General features: G+C 29.5%; 5 protein-coding genes across 20 annotated transcripts; 2 read left to right on the forward strand and 3 right to left on the reverse strand.

Annotated features, from left to right (window-relative positions):
* Positions 1-73: 73 nt before the first annotated feature.
* Positions 74-1,339, reverse strand: Kud (oligosaccharyltransferase subunit 5 kud). Its single transcript, XM_076314545.1, has 3 exons — positions 1,233-1,339; positions 278-517; positions 74-186 (listed from the first exon to the last, which is right to left on the reverse strand). The coding sequence occupies exons 1-2, from the start codon at positions 1,233-1,235 to the stop codon at positions 278-280; spliced, it is 243 nt and encodes an 80-aa protein (XP_076170660.1). The 5' UTR covers positions 1,236-1,339; the 3' UTR covers positions 74-186.
* On the forward strand, positions 1,098-5,027 carry LOC143148307 (uncharacterized). 8 transcript variants are annotated; one of them, XM_076314538.1, is made up of 5 exons: positions 1,865-2,001; positions 2,304-2,504; positions 2,588-3,161; positions 3,270-3,413; positions 4,580-5,027. In XM_076314538.1, the coding sequence occupies exons 1-5, from the start codon at positions 1,927-1,929 to the stop codon at positions 4,672-4,674; spliced, it is 1,089 nt and encodes a 362-aa protein (XP_076170653.1). In that variant the 5' UTR covers positions 1,865-1,926; the 3' UTR covers positions 4,675-5,027. The 8 variants fall into 8 exon arrangements, with proteins under 8 accessions (XP_076170659.1, XP_076170658.1, XP_076170655.1 ...); XM_076314544.1 differs by lacking the exons at positions 1,865-2,001; positions 4,580-5,027 and adding an exon at positions 1,098-1,139 and having other exon boundaries at positions 3,270-4,137; XM_076314543.1 differs by lacking the exons at positions 1,865-2,001; positions 4,580-5,027 and adding an exon at positions 1,395-1,606 and having other exon boundaries at positions 3,270-4,137.
* Positions 4,599-6,507, reverse strand: LOC143148310 (transmembrane protein 208). Its single transcript, XM_076314547.1, has 6 exons — positions 6,134-6,507; positions 5,580-5,763; positions 5,232-5,384; positions 4,997-5,072; positions 4,807-4,891; positions 4,599-4,655 (listed from the first exon to the last, which is right to left on the reverse strand). Exons 2-4 carry the CDS (start codon positions 5,583-5,585, stop codon positions 5,001-5,003), a joined length of 231 nt encoding a protein of 76 aa, XP_076170662.1. The 5' UTR covers positions 5,586-5,763; positions 6,134-6,507; the 3' UTR covers positions 4,599-4,655; positions 4,807-4,891; positions 4,997-5,000.
* Positions 6,508-7,734: 1,227 nt separating this feature from the next.
* On the forward strand, positions 7,735-13,354 carry Mgat4a (alpha-1,3-mannosyl-glycoprotein 4-beta-N-acetylglucosaminyltransferase a). 9 transcript variants are annotated; one of them, XM_076314671.1, is made up of 11 exons: positions 7,735-7,784; positions 8,259-8,336; positions 9,792-10,423; positions 10,493-10,539; positions 10,797-11,107; positions 11,182-11,312; positions 11,390-11,497; positions 11,574-11,767; positions 11,840-11,976; positions 12,416-12,531; positions 12,639-13,354. In XM_076314671.1, exons 3-11 carry the CDS (start codon positions 9,890-9,892, stop codon positions 12,666-12,668), a joined length of 1,608 nt encoding a protein of 535 aa, XP_076170786.1. In that variant the 5' UTR covers positions 7,735-7,784; positions 8,259-8,336; positions 9,792-9,889; the 3' UTR covers positions 12,669-13,354. The 9 variants fall into 9 exon arrangements, with proteins under 9 accessions (XP_076170786.1, XP_076170793.1, XP_076170794.1 ...); XM_076314678.1 differs by having other exon boundaries at positions 7,743-8,336; positions 12,639-12,680; positions 12,755-13,354; XM_076314679.1 differs by having other exon boundaries at positions 7,743-8,336; positions 12,639-12,680; positions 13,097-13,354.
* Positions 13,355-13,566: 212 nt separating this feature from the next.
* Cyp303a1 (Probable cytochrome P450 303a1) lies at positions 13,567-18,540 on the reverse strand. The gene is made up of 9 exons (XM_076313721.1): positions 18,456-18,540; positions 17,712-17,963; positions 16,732-17,185; positions 16,315-16,495; positions 16,109-16,217; positions 15,703-15,883; positions 15,460-15,577; positions 14,660-14,798; positions 13,567-14,000 (listed from the first exon to the last, which is right to left on the reverse strand). The coding sequence occupies exons 1-9, from the start codon at positions 18,538-18,540 to the stop codon at positions 13,816-13,818; spliced, it is 1,704 nt and encodes a 567-aa protein (XP_076169836.1). The 3' UTR covers positions 13,567-13,815.
* Positions 18,541-18,711: the final 171 nt, after the last annotated feature.

Raw genomic sequence — 18,711 nt, forward strand, 5'->3', positions numbered from 1 at the left:
TTTGTAGATATTAAGAAATATAAATACTTATTTACTGTGTGATAAATGTATAAACAAATCATGATATTGCACATTTTAGTAAAAATACATTGTTTTTATTCTCATGCAATGTAGAATTGTTATGTAATTATTTAAATGCTAATACATATGGTTGTAAAATTTATTTTTCTCATTGATAAGATTAATCTGAAACAAATACACAGAAAAACTATAACATATATGCAAAAACATGGTTTACTAATATTTTTGTTTCTTAAATATTTGTTAAATGACATACCTATACATAAATGCCAACCCAAAGAAGTAAGAATAATACACCAAATCCAGAAAATATTGCTGCTACTAAAGAGATTAACAATTCTTTGAACATATCCCTTGTAAATTTTGTGCTAGTGACTTCATATACAAAGAACCAGGCTGTGAAGAATATTCCAATCCCTAATAATACCACTGCTAGTAATGGAAAAATTGCAGGGTTTATAGGTGAGACATATCTTGTCATAGATGCAATTTCCGTCTGAATCAAATAAAAAAACAAGATTAATTTTAAATTCAAAAAATGTACATATATTGATTTGTTAATGTACTTGTCATTACAAGTTTATACTTTTGCATTAATCTTTACCAAAGAGGTATTATGACAATCAAAATAACATTTAAATTATATTCTTTTGAATGTTTAAAAGTAAAAATTATAAACTTGTTTTTGAAAGACAGGTATGTATATAGCTCAATCTACTAATTGAGTGCAAAATAAATTTAAATTGTTTTAGGTTTCAGCTTGCATCGCACAAAGTAGAAATTCAGTTACAAAAATGGACATACAAACTACTTTGTAACTGATTGGAAAGAATCAATGTTTTATATTTCTGTTATAAAACATTCACAAATTATAAAATTTGGTCTTTAAATATTAGAACAGAAAAATTTAATTGCTAGTTTTTTTTCTTAAATTTTATAATAAGTTTCATAAGCAAACAATATTATTTTGAATTTTATGTTTATACAAAACATATAAGATTTGTCATTCGCATATATATATATGAACTACAATGTAATCTCAAGTAATTCTTAAACATGTGGAACTCAAAGTAAAAAACACTTGTGTGAACTCGAACAATATTACAATCTACAACAAGGTAAGATACATAATGTGTTAAATATACAAAAAGAATAGTATTCAATAATATTATTGAACGAAATCGTTGCACCAAAGCGAACATTGCACTCACCATTGTATGAAATAAATATTTTGACGTGGCTTGGTTAGACACGTAAAAGAAATCTACATGAACCCAACACACTGTCAGCAACAAAAATGTGCATTCATACGCTGCTAACTTCACTATAAAATATGATCGTGAAAGAAGCCAATGTGAGACAACTGCCAATAGTTAAAATATAAATTCCTTGAATTTCCAAAATCGATAAAAATTTATTGGCAGTTTATAATTTGGATTTAACGAAAAATACAATGTTCCTGTTATTCATACAAAATTATAAGAATTTATAATCAATTGACGTCTTCAAAGCTAGTAACTAAAGAAATAAACATTTAAATACAACTCAAAATTTTAAATAACATGTAAACCTACAGTTAATATAGGTACGATTTCAATTTCCTTTAATACAATCGATTTGGTCTACGACTTGTAATTATTCTAGAATTGTAATAGTTCACAAATATTGTTTATGTATGTTGCATGATCGTGTATGTGAGAAATTTGATGTTACCGTAAGAATTTCTTAACAAAATTGTTTCGCATAAAAAGTATGCCTTGCATACGTGTAGAGGATAAATTCGTTTTGAATACAAATTATCTCTTTTATTGTTTTCCATACAGACGGTATGTTTCTTAAAACTTTGGATTCTAAAGCAAGCAGTGGTTTTAAAGTTACTGATAACATGTCCAGTACACTTTATATATGTACATATATAGTGTCTTTGAATTATCAATTCGAAAATTTTTGAATCACGATCCTTCGGTGTTTGTCACGATGGTATGATTCATAACGCGTAACGTAGTATAATATTACCAAGCTTTACATTCTTTGATATCTACAAACATTTTTTGTACGTACTATAGTCGATTTTTGAATATTTCAAACATGTAAATGTAATAATATATCATTTTTGTCAAAAGTCGAAATGAATTAAGTTTTCTCGAGAATTGTATAAACAAACAATCTTTTCATAATACAAAATTGAACTTGTAGTAATTAAATTTTTAATACTGCATTTGGACATTTTTATCATGCAATTTCATTAAAATTTGTTGTTATAAAATTTCTACTTTTTACAGATAAAAATGGCAAACACTTCGCTGTCCGACCAGTTCTCCTTGAAATGGAACAACTTCTCTAGTAATTTGACATCTGGCTTTTTAAGTCATCTCACTGAAAACGATCTAGTCGATGTCACACTTGCCGTAGAGGGTCAGTTATTACAGGCACATAAGCTGGTTCTTTCAGTGTGCAGCCCATATTTTAAAAATATATTCAAGGTATAGAAATTAGTATTTTATGTGATGAATATATCTATAAGTTACGATTGCTCAGATAAAAATCTCTTAGAATTATTTTATAGGAAAATCCATGTCAACATCCAGTAATTATTCTTAAAGACATGAAGTATACTGAAATTGAATCATTGCTGAAATTCATGTATCAAGGTGAGATTAATATTAAACAAGAAGATTTATCTACTTTCTTAAAAGTGGCACAAACATTGCAAATTAGAGGACTTGCAACTGAAAACTCAAATAGCACAAAAACATTTTCTAATTGTGACAGTCAACTAAGTATTGATTCTAACACTCAAAGTGTTAGACAATCGCATTTAAGTACAATAAATAAAATGTACAAAGATGTCGGAACCATAGATAGAAGAAAAAGGTCTCGCGATATAATGAGAAAGAATGCCAAGAAGAAAAGACGCGATACATTGTCAGTTTCTGAAAATATTCATGATTTATCAAACGAAGAAGTAGACGAGGATAACCAAGAAGTTTTGTTTTTAATGAACAAAGACATAGGTGATTCCATGCATGAAAAAGAAGATAATAATATTCCTATTGTAAAAAGCAATGATAAAGATCACGAAGAAGATTCAAGCAAGTTAAGCAATGCACAGACTTCAAAAGATGACCCTCCACAACAAGGTGAAGAATTTATAAATATAAAGGCTGCTTTAACAATATTGTAAAATTGAAATTTTGTAATTAAATTAACGTATATGAAGATTTGACGTGGTGTACTTTAAATTGCAGTTGTTGAACCAGTAATTTACAGACTATCTGCGCGAGGGCGACCACAATTAGTACACGAGGGCTATGTTTATAATTTGACATCTCGCTCGGAAGGTTTAAATAGGTCTCATTATCGATGCGCAGAACAACATCGTGGATGTAAAGGTAAATGTGCAGTTATTGCAGAAAGATTTATGCCTACAGGTGTACATGATCATAATCATCCACCCGGATATCAGTCAGAACATGATTATAGAAGAAAGAAAGGCTTAGATGTAGATATTCCTTAAATTGTAAACTACTTGAGTTTACCAACAGCAATTTATCCCATTATAGTTTCATTGCAGAAATTCAAATAGGATTGAAAAGTACTTTCCAAATAATATTATTATGGTATATAGCAATAGTGTTTATTAAATAATATTCAGTATTATTTAAATAAAAATTTTAATTTGCCCCACAATTCGTTAGTGGATCCTGAAATTCAATAAATTACAACAACTGATACAAACATAAAGTTTACGTTACTGAAAACATATAATTGTAATTATAACTAACATGCATACTATGGGCCAATTTTAACATGTGGGTTATTGTATTTCAATTTAATTGTGATGCACTTTGAGATTGTGTAATGAGATTTATAATGCAGATTGGAAAATGGTGATCAGCACATTCCATTTAGTATTATATTTAAAATGAAACAAAGCCAAATAAGAGTATTTAATTTATATTGTCTGTTTACATGTAGAATAATGTTGTCCATATAACGAATGTAATTCGTTTTTTATAAATACACGTTAACACACATGTGAAAACTTGTATATATGTACATATAAAACTCCATGTTTTGCATATTTACATTTTAAGTTCTTGTAAAAGCAATTTTTATGTATGTTATCAGAGAAAATAACAAACTTTATAATATATTACATTAGAGATTAAATAAATGGAAAATAGTATAGATAAACGTTAAAAATTATAAAATTTATTTTTATATTAATATTTTCATTATAAACTTTCTTTTCTGAATACTAAAAAACAGTTATAGAAATTAATACAATAACTTTAATAAATATTTTTCATTTCCAAGAAATTGATTTTATGGTTTATATAAAAATTTGTGTAAAAGGCAATAGTCTCATGGTAAACATAGAAAAATGTACAGAACAATGCAAGCTGAAACGAAGATTTTATAATCTTGTCGATGTCTATCCCGTTCCCGTGAAATTTTTAAATATTAAAAATGCGTTTGTATGTCTAAGGAAAACATTAATGTCGTCTAGCCATCTTCTTTTCTAACTTTCGTTGTTTCTTCTCGCTAATCTCAGGTTGTTCAAGACCAGGTGCAAAAAACCATGGTGCTAATATTCGTTTCCATAGTATCCACCCTTCTGTCAATGGTAACTGTAACAATGTAGTGTAAAAGTTTCATAATCTATTTAAGTATACCGTATAGGTAAAAAATGAAAAAAAGTTATTTAAAAATTTTTATAATTTATGACAACATAATGTACTGTTTTATATTTAAATTGTGTATTTTATTAAATATACTTACAACGAGCCATAACCACCAAAAATAATTTGATATAAGAGAAAGTACTTGTACTCCTGAGGTTAATATAATTAAATCCTTTACATGTCTGAAACAAAGCAAAGAAGTAATTATATGTAACAAATATGATTTGGAATATAATAAACATGTTACATTATTTTGAACCTCTATTAATATAATTTGCGATATTTACTCTGCTATACCACCTTCCATGTTAAGATCAATGCCACCATCCAACAATTGTCCAGTTTCTGAATACGTTGCTTGTCCTATGAATTTCATAAATTGATAACTTCCTATATATACAATTCCAGAAAATACGGTTAAAATCTGCAATTATTATATATCATATAATGACAAGCATTATTTTTAGCAGTACTATACTCTGATGTTAACTTATCTAGTTGCGATATAAATAAAGAACTTACTATTGAGGATGTTGTAAATTCAAAGAATAACATCATGATACTAAAGTATATTCCTAATACTCCAATAATCATATTACGATAAAAACTTAAAGTTGTTCTATTTTCCTCCACAATCTGTTTCACTCCTCTTGTTGCCACTTTGGTCTTCTTAGTCTAAAAAGATATCAATTAATACTGTTTAATATTTACAAAACAAAATTTTGCAATAAGTTATTGTTTACTGATAAAATATCACATATTTTAGCATACTATTGATCGTATTGACACAATAATTCGCATATTCAGGATAACTCAATAGTAAAAGAATTAAAGAAATAGATTGCATAAATAATATAATAAGAAACGTACCACCATGTTTTGTTTATAAATTACAGCGAAAGAAATATCTAGTATCTCTAAACAATTAATATTTGTTCAATAATCGATACATAACGAACTTAACCTTCTTAAAAGTATTCAAAAATACTTAGGTTCTACCGAAGCCACGTGAAAGACGTATGGAAGAAAAGTCTCTAGATTAGCATTTTCCAATCTGTATTTCAATGAGAATAAGTAAAGATAGTATCGTTTTGTTATATCAATGTTATTTGGAATTTTAAGTTTCGATGGATAAATAAAAACAATTAAGAAAAATGCTACTTTATTAAATCCTTCGTTGGTAAAGAACTTAACATGGAAATACATAAATTATTTGTTTATTAATATAATAACAGAACATGTTAGTAATTAAATTATTTTTTTAGAATTTCACTTTAATAAATTATTTGTCTTCTATTTAATCGTATACAAATTCAAAATTAAAAATCAATGTATAGCATAATTTTCAAATAATCGCGGGATATAATAGCAGAAGCACCGTCAAGATATAGGATATACGGACGAGATAAGCATAGATGTTTTACCTTAGAGAAGTGGTGTCATAGAATCTGAAGTACCGACTTCGTAATAATCAGTGGCTTTTTAGTGACCTCTTCGTTTAAGAAAGGTAATTCTAGAGACTAGAGTCAACTGCACTACCAAAGTCGGTAAAGCTGATAACTATAAGAAACTCATCCTTGTAGGTATATCATATGGGATTCTATCAAACGCATCAGTTAAAGAAAATATTTTAACAATAAATTTCAATCATTTCCACGGATGGTACTTGAAATATTTTAGCAACACGAAACTAATTGTAGGTATATGTTTAACGATACAGGTGCCCTGACAACTTTCTACATTTGTAATGTACACTGAATAGACACTTGGAACTGTTATATCTCATACTTCGACTTATAACGTATGATTATATAAAGGGAATACAAGCAAAGCAGGAAAAGAAAAAAAACAACTCTTAAATTTTATTGACATATTCTTAAATTTTACTGACATATTCAGATATTTATACGCGTTACAAAAATATTTTATGTACAATATTCGATTTATTTGTATATCTTAAGAATGTTAATTAGATGTATAAAGTATCTAATAAACAACTGTAAGCTGTAACCTCACACTTTCTTGCTAGTGTACATATGTATATAAATAGATCCCCAAGTTGTCGAAAATTTCATTCCCCGGGAGCCTCAATTAACAATTAATTAAAAATAATGAATTTCATACAAATTTAAACATAATAAACAAATGCAAAACCTAGATAAAGAGTCAAACAAAATGAAGAGATAATAAAAAATTAAAAACATTAAATGATTAAACAAAATTATTTATAATTAGTCATAGTCGAGTTAATGTGTTAGCTTATTATAAATCCTTTTCGTTCAATATAATACTTAGTTAAGGAGTAAGAGAAACATTCGTAACAAAAAAGAAATAAAATTAGTTAATGGTTAAATACAGTTATCTAGGAAGAGAAAAAATAAATAGGGGAAAACAAATACGAATTGAAATTGGAAAGTAAATAAATACAGTTATATAAAAACAAAGAAAATATATGAAGTAATAAACAAAAAATTGAGTGTAATTGCCAGTCAAAACATGATCAAATGATTTTAAAACGTGTTTTTCTAGAAAGAAAATTTTTTAACATTTTTCTTCATTACAATACCCTTTTATATTACACAAATCGTGGACAATATTCTGTTTCCAAACGTAAACGGTACAACAGTCGGTCAATATTTACACTCTCTTCCCTTCTTGATCCGTAGCAGTTGTCCAAAAGTCAAGGTCACGGAAATTTCATGATTCACTAGTAGCCAATTCACGATCTGACTACTATATGTTACAATATTACATTAATTTTTGTTAATGAAATGATGATAATTTTACTCATTATTATTAAAAATAATAATTTGTATTACATTGGCATAAATTTTCATTTATATATTTGTTTGATCTACTGATGTATTATTTCACTAAGAATTAATTTTTCTTTCACAAACATAAATTCTTTCCGTGCGAGAAGAAAGTTACTAGCTCTGGCACCAATCAACTGAAACATAAGTGACTTGTTGAAGTTGGTAACTTTCTTTTCATATGGAGTAAATTAATAAACTCTGATGGTGACATTGGTGACACAGGAGCATTCACTTATACGTCAACGGTAGCTGCGAATGTGTAAATCAAAGAAAGAATTAAATGGATATACATATGTATAAAATCATCTTTTTATCAATTTGTTGTCATAAATAGAAGTAATTTGGAACATAAGAAACATACTTCTTATATTCTTATGTCATTACTGTAATACACATGTTTTATCGACGAGAATCATTTTACTTCAACACAGTTCGCAGTTGAACATATTGCAATACATAAGACTACTTATATTTTATCTTTCAGCTGATGATTCTATTCTTACATCGTTATTAAAATATATTGCAGAGAAACACCTACTTCACAAATTCATTTTTCTGTAGTACTGGAATTTGAAATTTACAAACATCATTTTCGTCGTGTTAATGCTGTTATTGTTTAATTTTATAATAAAATAGGTTATGTCGCATTACGTATATAAAACTCAATGTAACAAAATACTACGAATAATTTTAACGACCTCTCATACATAAATATATAATTAATTTATGTTAGAAACAGGATAAAAAATTGAGTGCTGCCTTAACTGTAAAACGAACCAGATCGAATTTAATCAACCCTAAGCAATTGCGAGTAAGAGAACCATCTTTTTCAAGATTATTAAATACTTATTAAAACATGGATAAAATAAAACAAAAATCAAATTTTATTAAATGTTAACTGAACAAAGTATTAAAAAATGCGATAATCATTGATAAAAGAAAAAATTTTCGCGTTTTATCGAACAAAATCACCGGTTTTAAATGTTCATCTTGTAATCGATAATGATATTCGTTAAATCTAATACGTTGTATTAGCTTTACTCTGACGTTGTTTGAAGGACTCAACACTGTGCGATTTCTCGTGGTAAATTGATTTCCCTAAAAATAAAACGCCGAGAAGTGTAGTAAATGTTCTCATAAGTACTCTTGTTATACTTTTTCTCTCCTTTTATCCGCATTCTTTAATTGTAAAAACTATACTTATATATATATATATATATACATGTATGTATTTATATATGTATATATTTATATATGTATTATATATATAATACATACTGTTATTGTTTTTAACAAAAACGTATGTTCACAGGTTATATTAAACTATATACATATAAAGTAGGTGATTCAGAGTACAAACAATGAAATTTACAAAATAAATGAAAGTGTATACAAAGCAAAGAAAGCAAATGAATAAAATGCGAACTCATTGTTAAGAAAGTTTTTTATAAATTTACAAATTTTCAAATCTATAAATTATGATAATTCTGAATAATAATTCAGAATTGAATATTGATTATACTTTAAGTATTATTTGCAGATTAATTCTTCTTATAGAAGCTATCTATGGAAATAATGAAAGATGTTTATAAGTAAACATGTAAATACATAAATATTTCAATGAAACCCGAATGAAGTGTTCCTTTTAACTTAACTTGTATCATCACTTTCTTGTATCAATAAATTAATGATAAGATATGCTTCTTTTTTAAAACTTGTAATGTACAATAATACTCTATATAGGATTTGTAATCCTTATCAATAAATTGAGGATAAGATATAAATGTGTAATCTCCTTTTTTAAAATTTGTAATGTACAATAATACTCTAGATAGGATATTGATACGAGAAAGTGACGATACAAGTTAAGTTAAAAGGAACACTTCATTCCGGTTTCATTGAAATATGTTTGTATTTATTTATTTATTTATTTATAAACATCTTTCATTATTTCCATAGATAGCTTCTATAAGAAGAATTAATCTGCAAATAATACTTAAAGTATAATTATATTCAATTCTGAATAATTATTTATTTGTAAATTTATAAAAAACTTTCTAAGCAATGAATTCGTATTTTATTCATTTGCTTTCTTTGCTTTGTATACACTTTCACTTATTTTGTAAATTTCATTGTTTGTACTCTGAATCATCTACTTTATATGTATATAGTTTAATATAACCTGTGAACATATGTTTTTGTTAAAAACAATAACAGTATCCTTTTTAAGATGAAAATCAATTATTAAAATTCAACCATGTTTTAGGTTTCCGATGCTGTGAACTAATAATGTGAAGATATTGAAAACTCATTTTTCTTTCACAAGATTATGAATATAATCATGTAGAGTTCACTATAAGGAAGATGACGCCTCATTTTGTAGCTTTGACCCCTATACGAAGACGATGTTTGATTATACTTTCAGTAGTATTAGTACCATGCGCCATTTTAAATCTCCTATCACCTTCAGATTTGAACGAAGAAATGGTTTTACAAAATAGCATTGCAGAATTGCAAGCTAAATTAGAACATTTACATGCTAAATATGTCACAAGCCAGGAAGAAATAAACCTGTTATCGCATCAATTATTACAATTGATAGAGAACAATCACATTTTACCAGATCTTCAATTTCTACTTAACAATGCTACAACAAACGTGACCAATATAAAGTTACCATCTATATACAGTTTTCTTCCGCACTTTTTAAATGACCCTAATAGTTTACGGCCAGCATTTGTTCAAAGTAAAGGACGCACAGGAATCAGTATGGTGTTAGGTGTGCCGACAGTCAAAAGAGAAGTGCAAAGTTACCTAATGGCAACACTTAAGAATTTGCTGGATCGTATGAATCCTATAGAAACAGCAGACACTCTGATCATTGTTTTAGTTGCTGAAGTAAGTATATATAATTTTATGACAATATTGCTGAGAGAATTTTTATTAAAATTATTATGATTTTTACAGACCGATTTGGAATATGTAACATATGTCGCGAAGCAAATTGAAGTTCAGTAAGTTTGTGTTTACAAAATAATTAAATAATTAGGTATTATTTGTATCACTGTTTTTTCTTTTTATATTAAACTGTGCTTCTTTTTTAAAACTTGTAATGTACAATAATACTCTACATAGGATTCGTAATTCTTATCATCAATTTATTGATACAAGAAAGTGACGATACAAGTAATCTCAGATAAGTTAAAAAAGAACACTTCATTTGGGTTTCATTGAAATCATTTATTCTAATATTATCATCTTTTCATTTTAGGTTTCCAAATGAGTTCGAGGCTGGTGTAATAGATGTAATATCTCCATCTGCGTCTTATTATCCAGATTTATCTAAATTACATGATACTTTAGGCGATGATCACCAGCGAGTAGTTTGGAGATCAAAACAAAATCTAGATTTTGTATTTCTTATGTCGTATGCTCAGACAAAAGGAACATTTTATGTACAATTAGAAGATGATATTTTAGCTAAAAAGAATTTTATAACTACAATGAAATCTTTTGCGCTTCAAAAAATTGCGACCAAAGAAAAGTGGTTTGTTTTGGACTTTTGTCAATTAGGATTCATTGGTATAGTTTTATGGATTGACTGATATAATCACTCTAAATTTTATTCTATCTTTACAATGTGCTTTTTAATGCAGGGAAATTATTTAAATGTGCAGAACTGCCATGGTTGATCCAATTCTTTTTAATGTTTCATAACGATAAACCAGTTGATTGGTTATTAGATCATTTGGTTTCAACCAAAGTTTGTAGTCTTGACAAAGATAGCGTAAGTATATGTATTCCTACAGAAAAAGTATGTGCACATATTATTTAGAATGTTTAATTCTGTTCTATATATTTCAGAAACATTGTAAAATGGCTAAAGCGGAGTTATGGGTTCATTACAAACCCTCCCTTTTTCAACACATAGGAACACATTCTTCGTTAAAGGGAAAAGTGCAGAAATTAAAGGTACATTAAAAATAAAAACTGAATATTTCATTTGTTTCTGTGCATACTTTCTAACAACCAGAAATGTTATATTTAGGATAAACAATTTGGCAAGATAACATTATATTATGCACATGAGAATCCAGAAGCGACAGTTGAAACACAAATTAAGCCTTATAAACAATACACATTACAAAAAGCGTACAAAGGGGAGTCATTCTTTTGGGGTCTTTTACCCCAACCAGGAGACCATATGAAATTTAAATTTTTGCATCCTATTTTTATAAAAAGGTATTTTAAATATGTCACACTATTAGTAATATTTTAAAAGTAATATCATGTTCAATTTTTTGGTGTATGTAGGTACTTATTCAGAAGTGGAAACCCTGAACACCCGTCGGATAGATTTTATAACACAACAGTCGAAGTTTTTTCAGAGATATCTGCATCCCTGAATAGAAATAGTAATGATATAACTGAAGACGGTTATATTGTTATAGGTATAATATAACATTGTAAATATTTACCTATATGTGGTAATTAGTTATTGGCGGTATAGCAAGTTGATTCTAATTAACTATCCCCTAGGAAAGAAATGATTGTGCATTTTTAATGTATTTTGCCCCTTTTTAACTTGAAAATTAAGACAATCTTCGCTTTCAATTCTTCAATGCTTCTACTATAGATTCATAGTAGTCTACCATTCGTGCCATTTGTAAAAATGAACGAGCGAGATACAGTTTGTAACGTGATTCGTTATATTAATTTTCAATCAAGTATATATACTTACAGTCATTTTTTTCTAAAACAATGACTGATTTACAAGAACTTTAATGTCCACTTATGATTTACTGTTTTCTGAAGAATTCTTTACTTTCCGCCTATAATGAACCACACTTTATAATTAGTAGAATGTTGTAAATCTTCTGCCCTAATCAGGAAAATTCGATGCGCTGGGGATTGCTCAAGGAACAGTAGATCCAAAATTTGGAAGGATATTGATTCTTCGTCTGACTGTACACAGTGAAAGTGAAAATTGGGCAATTTTATCTGAGGTGAAACTTACTAATAACAAATACTTTTAAGAATTATTAAAAATTGAATGGAGTTCAGAATGTTTGTTGTTTATTTAATGAATTATTTTACTGTTTACATTTAACAGATTCACATAATTGAAGATCATTCCAGTTGACCCTCGAAAAAGGTATTCCAACATTTTTTTCGACATCACTTACAGGGATAGTACATATAATGAATTAATAATTAAATTATTTTTAGTTTAAGACTTGTGTCACTATGTGTCGAGTAGGTTATAAATTAAAAATTATTCGTTTAATGTCGTCCAGTGCAAAGAAATATGTTGACAAACTGACATTCATGTATACATTTGATTCTTAAAGAAATCGACGTTATGCTCTATGTTATATAGGACGACATTACGCTCTGTTATTATCAAAATTTTACTCTTTTTATAAGGTCAGTGTTAGGACAATTTACGAAACTTTTGACCAGTTTTACCATTTCTTTAATCAAAACAGTACCTGCGTAGTCAGTATGTGTTATTTCGTTTATTAAGGATCAAAATACAATTTATAATTTTACGTATTTCTTGTAAATTAGCGAAAAAGAAAACTCTTTTTGTGATCTAAAGCACAAGATTATTACTATTATCGAGAGTGGAGTATACTTAACATCGCGATAAAAATAAGTGCCAGAATATTTTAAGAGATATAAGGTTAATGGAACAAATTGATGATTTATCTTTTCATAAAGAGAAATAAGCATCATTGGAAAGAAATATATACGTATTTATAATATGTTTAATAATGTGCAATTTACATACTGTTTGTAATATATTATTAAAAGTATAATATTGAAGGGCGTGATTCGGATCTTTGTTAATATTTAAGAGCAAAATGGTGATATGAACTTTGTATTGTTCTCGTATATATGTATTATTTATTTCATATGGCTTCTTATACATATATAAATCTATACACAATACATGTATTTTCATATAAAATAAACTATATTTTTCTGAACATTAAGATGTAATATATTTATTTATAAATGTACACTGTTTATTTTTGTATTTCAATCTATTCTTTAAATTTATGTGCTTTGGATAAACATGCTCGAATTTGTGATACACAATACAATATATTAAATAAAACATTACAATTAATATAAATTTTTTTAATAACGATCATATTGACTGTAATTATCTCTTTTATAAAAACTAATTATTCTAGTAAATGATTATATACAGAATACAAACACCGCGTTAATTAAAAGTCTTAGTTTTGTATCTTGTGATTAGAGTTGTATTGCACGTTTGATTACGTTCTCAAGGAAACCAGTACCCTGAATGGTTTAGGACCAGCTGTAACGCCATCAACGAAATCTTGCGACGATGGTTTCTTTTCTCCAACCACAGTAGAAAATGTGAAGGCTTGCAGTAATGCGGTAGTTATGATAAATATGTTGCTTTTGGCTAAGTTTTCTCCCATGCAACGATGTCTTCCTATTGGAGCAAAATAACACTCATAGAATAAGATCTGTGAAAAGATTCTATTTTTAAATTTACAAATTTATATTAGAATCAATATAATATTTTTATCGATGAGTACTCAATCAAACATATAGAGCATACAAAGAGTACCGAATCTCTACAATCTCCCTATCCAGAAGACAGAGAAATCATACACTAGCAGGTGCTTTTGCAAAGAAGTGGGAGATGAGAAAAAGTAACCATATGGTGGGAATAGCCTCCTCAATGACTTTAAGCGACTTGATGATTTTGCTAATAATCAGAAAACCGTCGATCTCTCGTAACCCATTAACAAAGTATTTTTCATTACAATTTCGTACGAACCTTTTTCATATACTTGTCCATTACAAAGTTTTGTATTAATTTAGCCATTACAATTGTTAAATGTTCTTTTATGTATCATAAAACATTTTAGTACTGTATACATATACAGTTCCTCTTTCGATTAAAAATATTAAAAATATTTAATACTTCAAACATTATACTTATAAGTTATAAGATATTTAAGGCTTGCCCAGACTGGATTTTCATAGATGGTACTGTTTGTCAGATGTCTGACAAGTATAGACTGCGTTCTTTTGGAAAACTTTCAAAACCTACATCTTATTATTATTTGACTTCAATATACGTACCAATACTAAACGGAAAGTACATGTGCGGTGTAATAAGGTTACCGCTCTTGTCGATAAATCTTTCCGGTCGAAAGTCCTCGGGATCACCCCAGGATTCATCCATCAGTATTCTATTAAAATTTACGATAAGCATCGTATCCTGCAACAAAGCACATTAGACTATCTGCTTCAGAACTAGGTCAATCAGATTTTTGTATATTATATTGCCATTTTAACCCTCGCAGGACAAACGTGGGTCACTCGAGACCCAAGTTTTATGACAATTAAAACTTCTGCCAATTGAGAAGGTTTGGCGGCACATCTGTGTCACATGAGCCTCTAGGTCGGCGGAAAGTAATTATGTTAAGTAAATATAACCATTCGGCGTAGAAGTCACTTGTTTGACAGACGTTAGCTGTTTTGCCGACCTTATGTTAGTCGTCTTTTAGACATTCAACAAAGCAGTCGAAGTATTTCAAGAGTTTTTCTGTACGTTTAGAATGGCCGAACATTTGAATAACGACAATTTTGTGTAACAAAATTGTGCAGAAAATTAATAAATATTATTTATTTCCCAAATATGTTGGTTTTTCTTTTCTCAATAATAAACCTATTTTTTAATAATAATTTATAAATTTTTTATAATAAATCTATATTTTTTTTGTACAATAAACCTACCCATAAAATGCAAAGAAAAAAAATTACACTTCGGAATCTGTTTCTGCGTAATTTTGGCTTGGGTTAGAAATGATCCAGCTTCAGCCTCCACGAGGTCTTGTCCTCCGGGGGTTAAAGTAACATAAATTAAATTTAATAGTTACTTTCGGTATTCTGTGACCTAATATAAAAGTCTCCTTTAGCGCTCTGTGAGGCACATTTAATGTTCGTCCCATGAACATTCTCAGCGACTCTAAGACAATAGCATTCATATACGTCATTCTGAAAGAAAATCATTTTAAAAGTTTAAATGTGAACGTTTCAAAGATTGGCCGTCTGCAAACAAATTCACCGGTAGCGGATACATGTGGCTTTAAGTTTCACTTTTATCAAAGGTTTAATATTACTTTGTCCTGTCCTCTAAAGTCGGCGGTCTGTTTCGTCCGATCACTTTGTCGATTTCTTCGTGCGCCTTTTTCTGAACGTTTGGAAACAAAATTAGATACAGAAAGCAAAAACCGAGAGCTTTAGACGTAGTTTCGGATCCCGCCATAAACAGATCCACGCAAATGGCAAGTAGTTGTGACTCTGTAATTATAATTGACGTAGATGAAGTATACTTGACTAAGATTATTTATTTGTTTATTATACGATTATTGTACGATTGATCGTATCTACTGGCATCGACGATTATATTTTACTTGAATAATAGCCATCTGTTATTATTAATATTTGTCCGCGAAGTTAAACACATTATAATCATATTTAAAAGTTTAGCTGTGTTAAAGAGTGCCTCAAATAGAATTTACTCACCTGAAAACGTGTTGCTGTAGTTTTTAGACTTCAGGACAGTTAGATATACATCCATTAAGTCCCGGGGATAGTCTGGCGTGAAAGTATTTTTATGCTTATCCAATTCACCCTACAACAATGCTATTTACTTCCGTATACAATTTTTACTCGTCGTTTAAACATCGCTAAAGTTCGAACTGATTAAAATGTTCAACCATGTAACTCACTTTTAAGAATTTCCAGAGCTGTTGATGTGTTTCCAGAAAGGATTTATAACCAGACATTTCCGGCGCAATGAATCTCAATATTGGAAAGTGACCAAAGGGCGCGCCAATCATATCGATCTCCCTTAAAAGTTTCGTCAAAATCCGTTGAAGATAATTCAATTCCTCGTCATCGATATTGTATCTGTGTCAAAGAATTGGTGGAGAGTTCTCGAATTAGAATAATTAAAATATAAATTTCGATGTCGGTTTTCAGTGATTCGAATAGTAAATTATATCGCCATCCAGTAATTCTGAATCAAAAATTTAGGATCACGAAGACGTTTCGACGTTGCTGTTTCGTAAAATTCCGTGTGAAGTAAATAAAAACGGATAAGCAACTAAATTGAATAAAATTCTAGAAATCAAAGAACGGACAACCTTTTACCAGCCATCATTCTCCATAGAGAGTTGAGAACAGTAACACCAAAGGCATCGTTCATCGAAATAACCATTCCGGGGGAGGATCCAGCCATCCTTCTGACTTCTACGTACTCGTTCGCATTCACATACATATCGGAGGCTTTTAATTGCTTTGCTTTTGTTGCGTATCGATTCGTCGTATCCGTTGGATCGGACATATCGATATTATCTTTTTTCATTAACTTATATATGTGTCCATCGTCGTGCTCGTTATTATTGAAATGCACCTTGGATTCGTTGATACGATTGTTGTACTCGTCGCTGATCAACTTTTTGAAATGCTCGACCAGCCATTGAGCTTCTTCTTCTATTATCATGGCCATACCCTTCCGACCGAACCCGAACTCACGGAGATGCTTCAGGACGAATCTTCTCTGCTCGACCCAGAAGTTCTCGTCAATAACGATTAGACCTCGAATCGAACAGTGAATATGATCGTGCTATTAGAAAATACATGGCCCAGCAATCACTGAAGTTTTGTAAGGTAAAAGTATTAACAGAAGTTGGATAGTTTCAACTGACGACACAACGAGTAACACGAAGAATAATCAAATGAAATTTACTACGAGAATTTCAATTGCAATATTTCGATAATTAGGGGAAACAATGTCAATGTATCTAAGGCCATTGTATACTATTCGTCTTCGTTCCATTTGTCAGAAGTTAATTTCGGAGTCATAATTCTCTACAGAGTGTTGAAGGTTGTAATACGAAGGGTATGGTGTCGTAAAAGTGAACCATTAATAATCTGGATAACTTCGAAAAAAAAGTGAGCTGGAAACTATCTAACTTTTATTAATACACTTTCTATTAAGATCGCCTGTTTCTAGTGTATATACTATATGTATGTATGTATGTATTAAGAATTCATTTTTCGTCGGAGTCCGAATCTCCAATTTGGCATTATCGCATAAGAGAAACGCAGAATGTGAATTTACCTCTTCTCATGCCAAAGGTTCTCGTCTCATAGACCGGACCAATCGGTCTTCCGTCACAGTCTTCGTCGGTAAGCATCGCATGGATACTTTCGTAATCGTTCAGTACCACGATGCGATCCGTGCCGATTTTCAGGCCAACCACCGGCCCGTACTTCTTGCATAGGACAGAACAGGTTTTGAACAAATAACCAGTCTTCCGACGAAGACGAGCCACCTCCACGGCGGAGCCCAAAATCGGCCACCATTTCGGACCTGGAGTTTCCAGATGCGAAATTATACAACGTTTAACTAGTTTCTTGTTATTATTTAAGACACTTTCAAACGGAAATAAAGAGAAATTTTTCTTGAATCCTTGGGTTGAAAAATTCATTACATGTATACGTAAGAGCAACGAATCTACGATACGAACTACGATCTGTAATCTAATATGAAAAACCAAAGTACGAATACACGTTGTTGCAGAATTATTTATATCTATAGAATATACGGAAGGTCATCAAAACTATTAATATTTACAGTAGTCGGAACAATTTTTGTACACTTCGATATACAGTAAAAGTATTTTTTACTTAACCGATAAACAATTTACTAACTATAGGATTATCGAAACGCTCATATTGCTTATAATATTCCAATTGACAAACTGTATGTAGAATTTGACAACGAGTTCATTTAATTGCAGAATGTAAACTATAAATGCGTTAGACGTTCAAATGTATTCGTACGAAGTGAAGCTTACCGTACCTGGAGGATACCCCTTTGGTTTTCTCGATCCCAGATATAGCAGCAACAATAGCAATATTATCAACAATATCACTGTGGAGAACATGCTGCGAGTACAAATAAATGATCTTATATCCGAGAAAGATAATAATTGCATGACTTAAACTTTGAACACATTGTTTTAAGTAACTAAAATATTAACTGGTTAAGTTTGTTGGGCACTAAAATATGCAATACCTTGAAAGCTTTAACATGCTATGTGAGTTGGAGATTTCAT

This window comes from Ptiloglossa arizonensis, chromosome 6 (assembly GCF_051014685.1).
Source record: "Ptiloglossa arizonensis isolate GNS036 chromosome 6, iyPtiAriz1_principal, whole genome shotgun sequence".
Taxonomy (NCBI): Eukaryota; Metazoa; Arthropoda; class Insecta; order Hymenoptera; family Colletidae; genus Ptiloglossa; species Ptiloglossa arizonensis.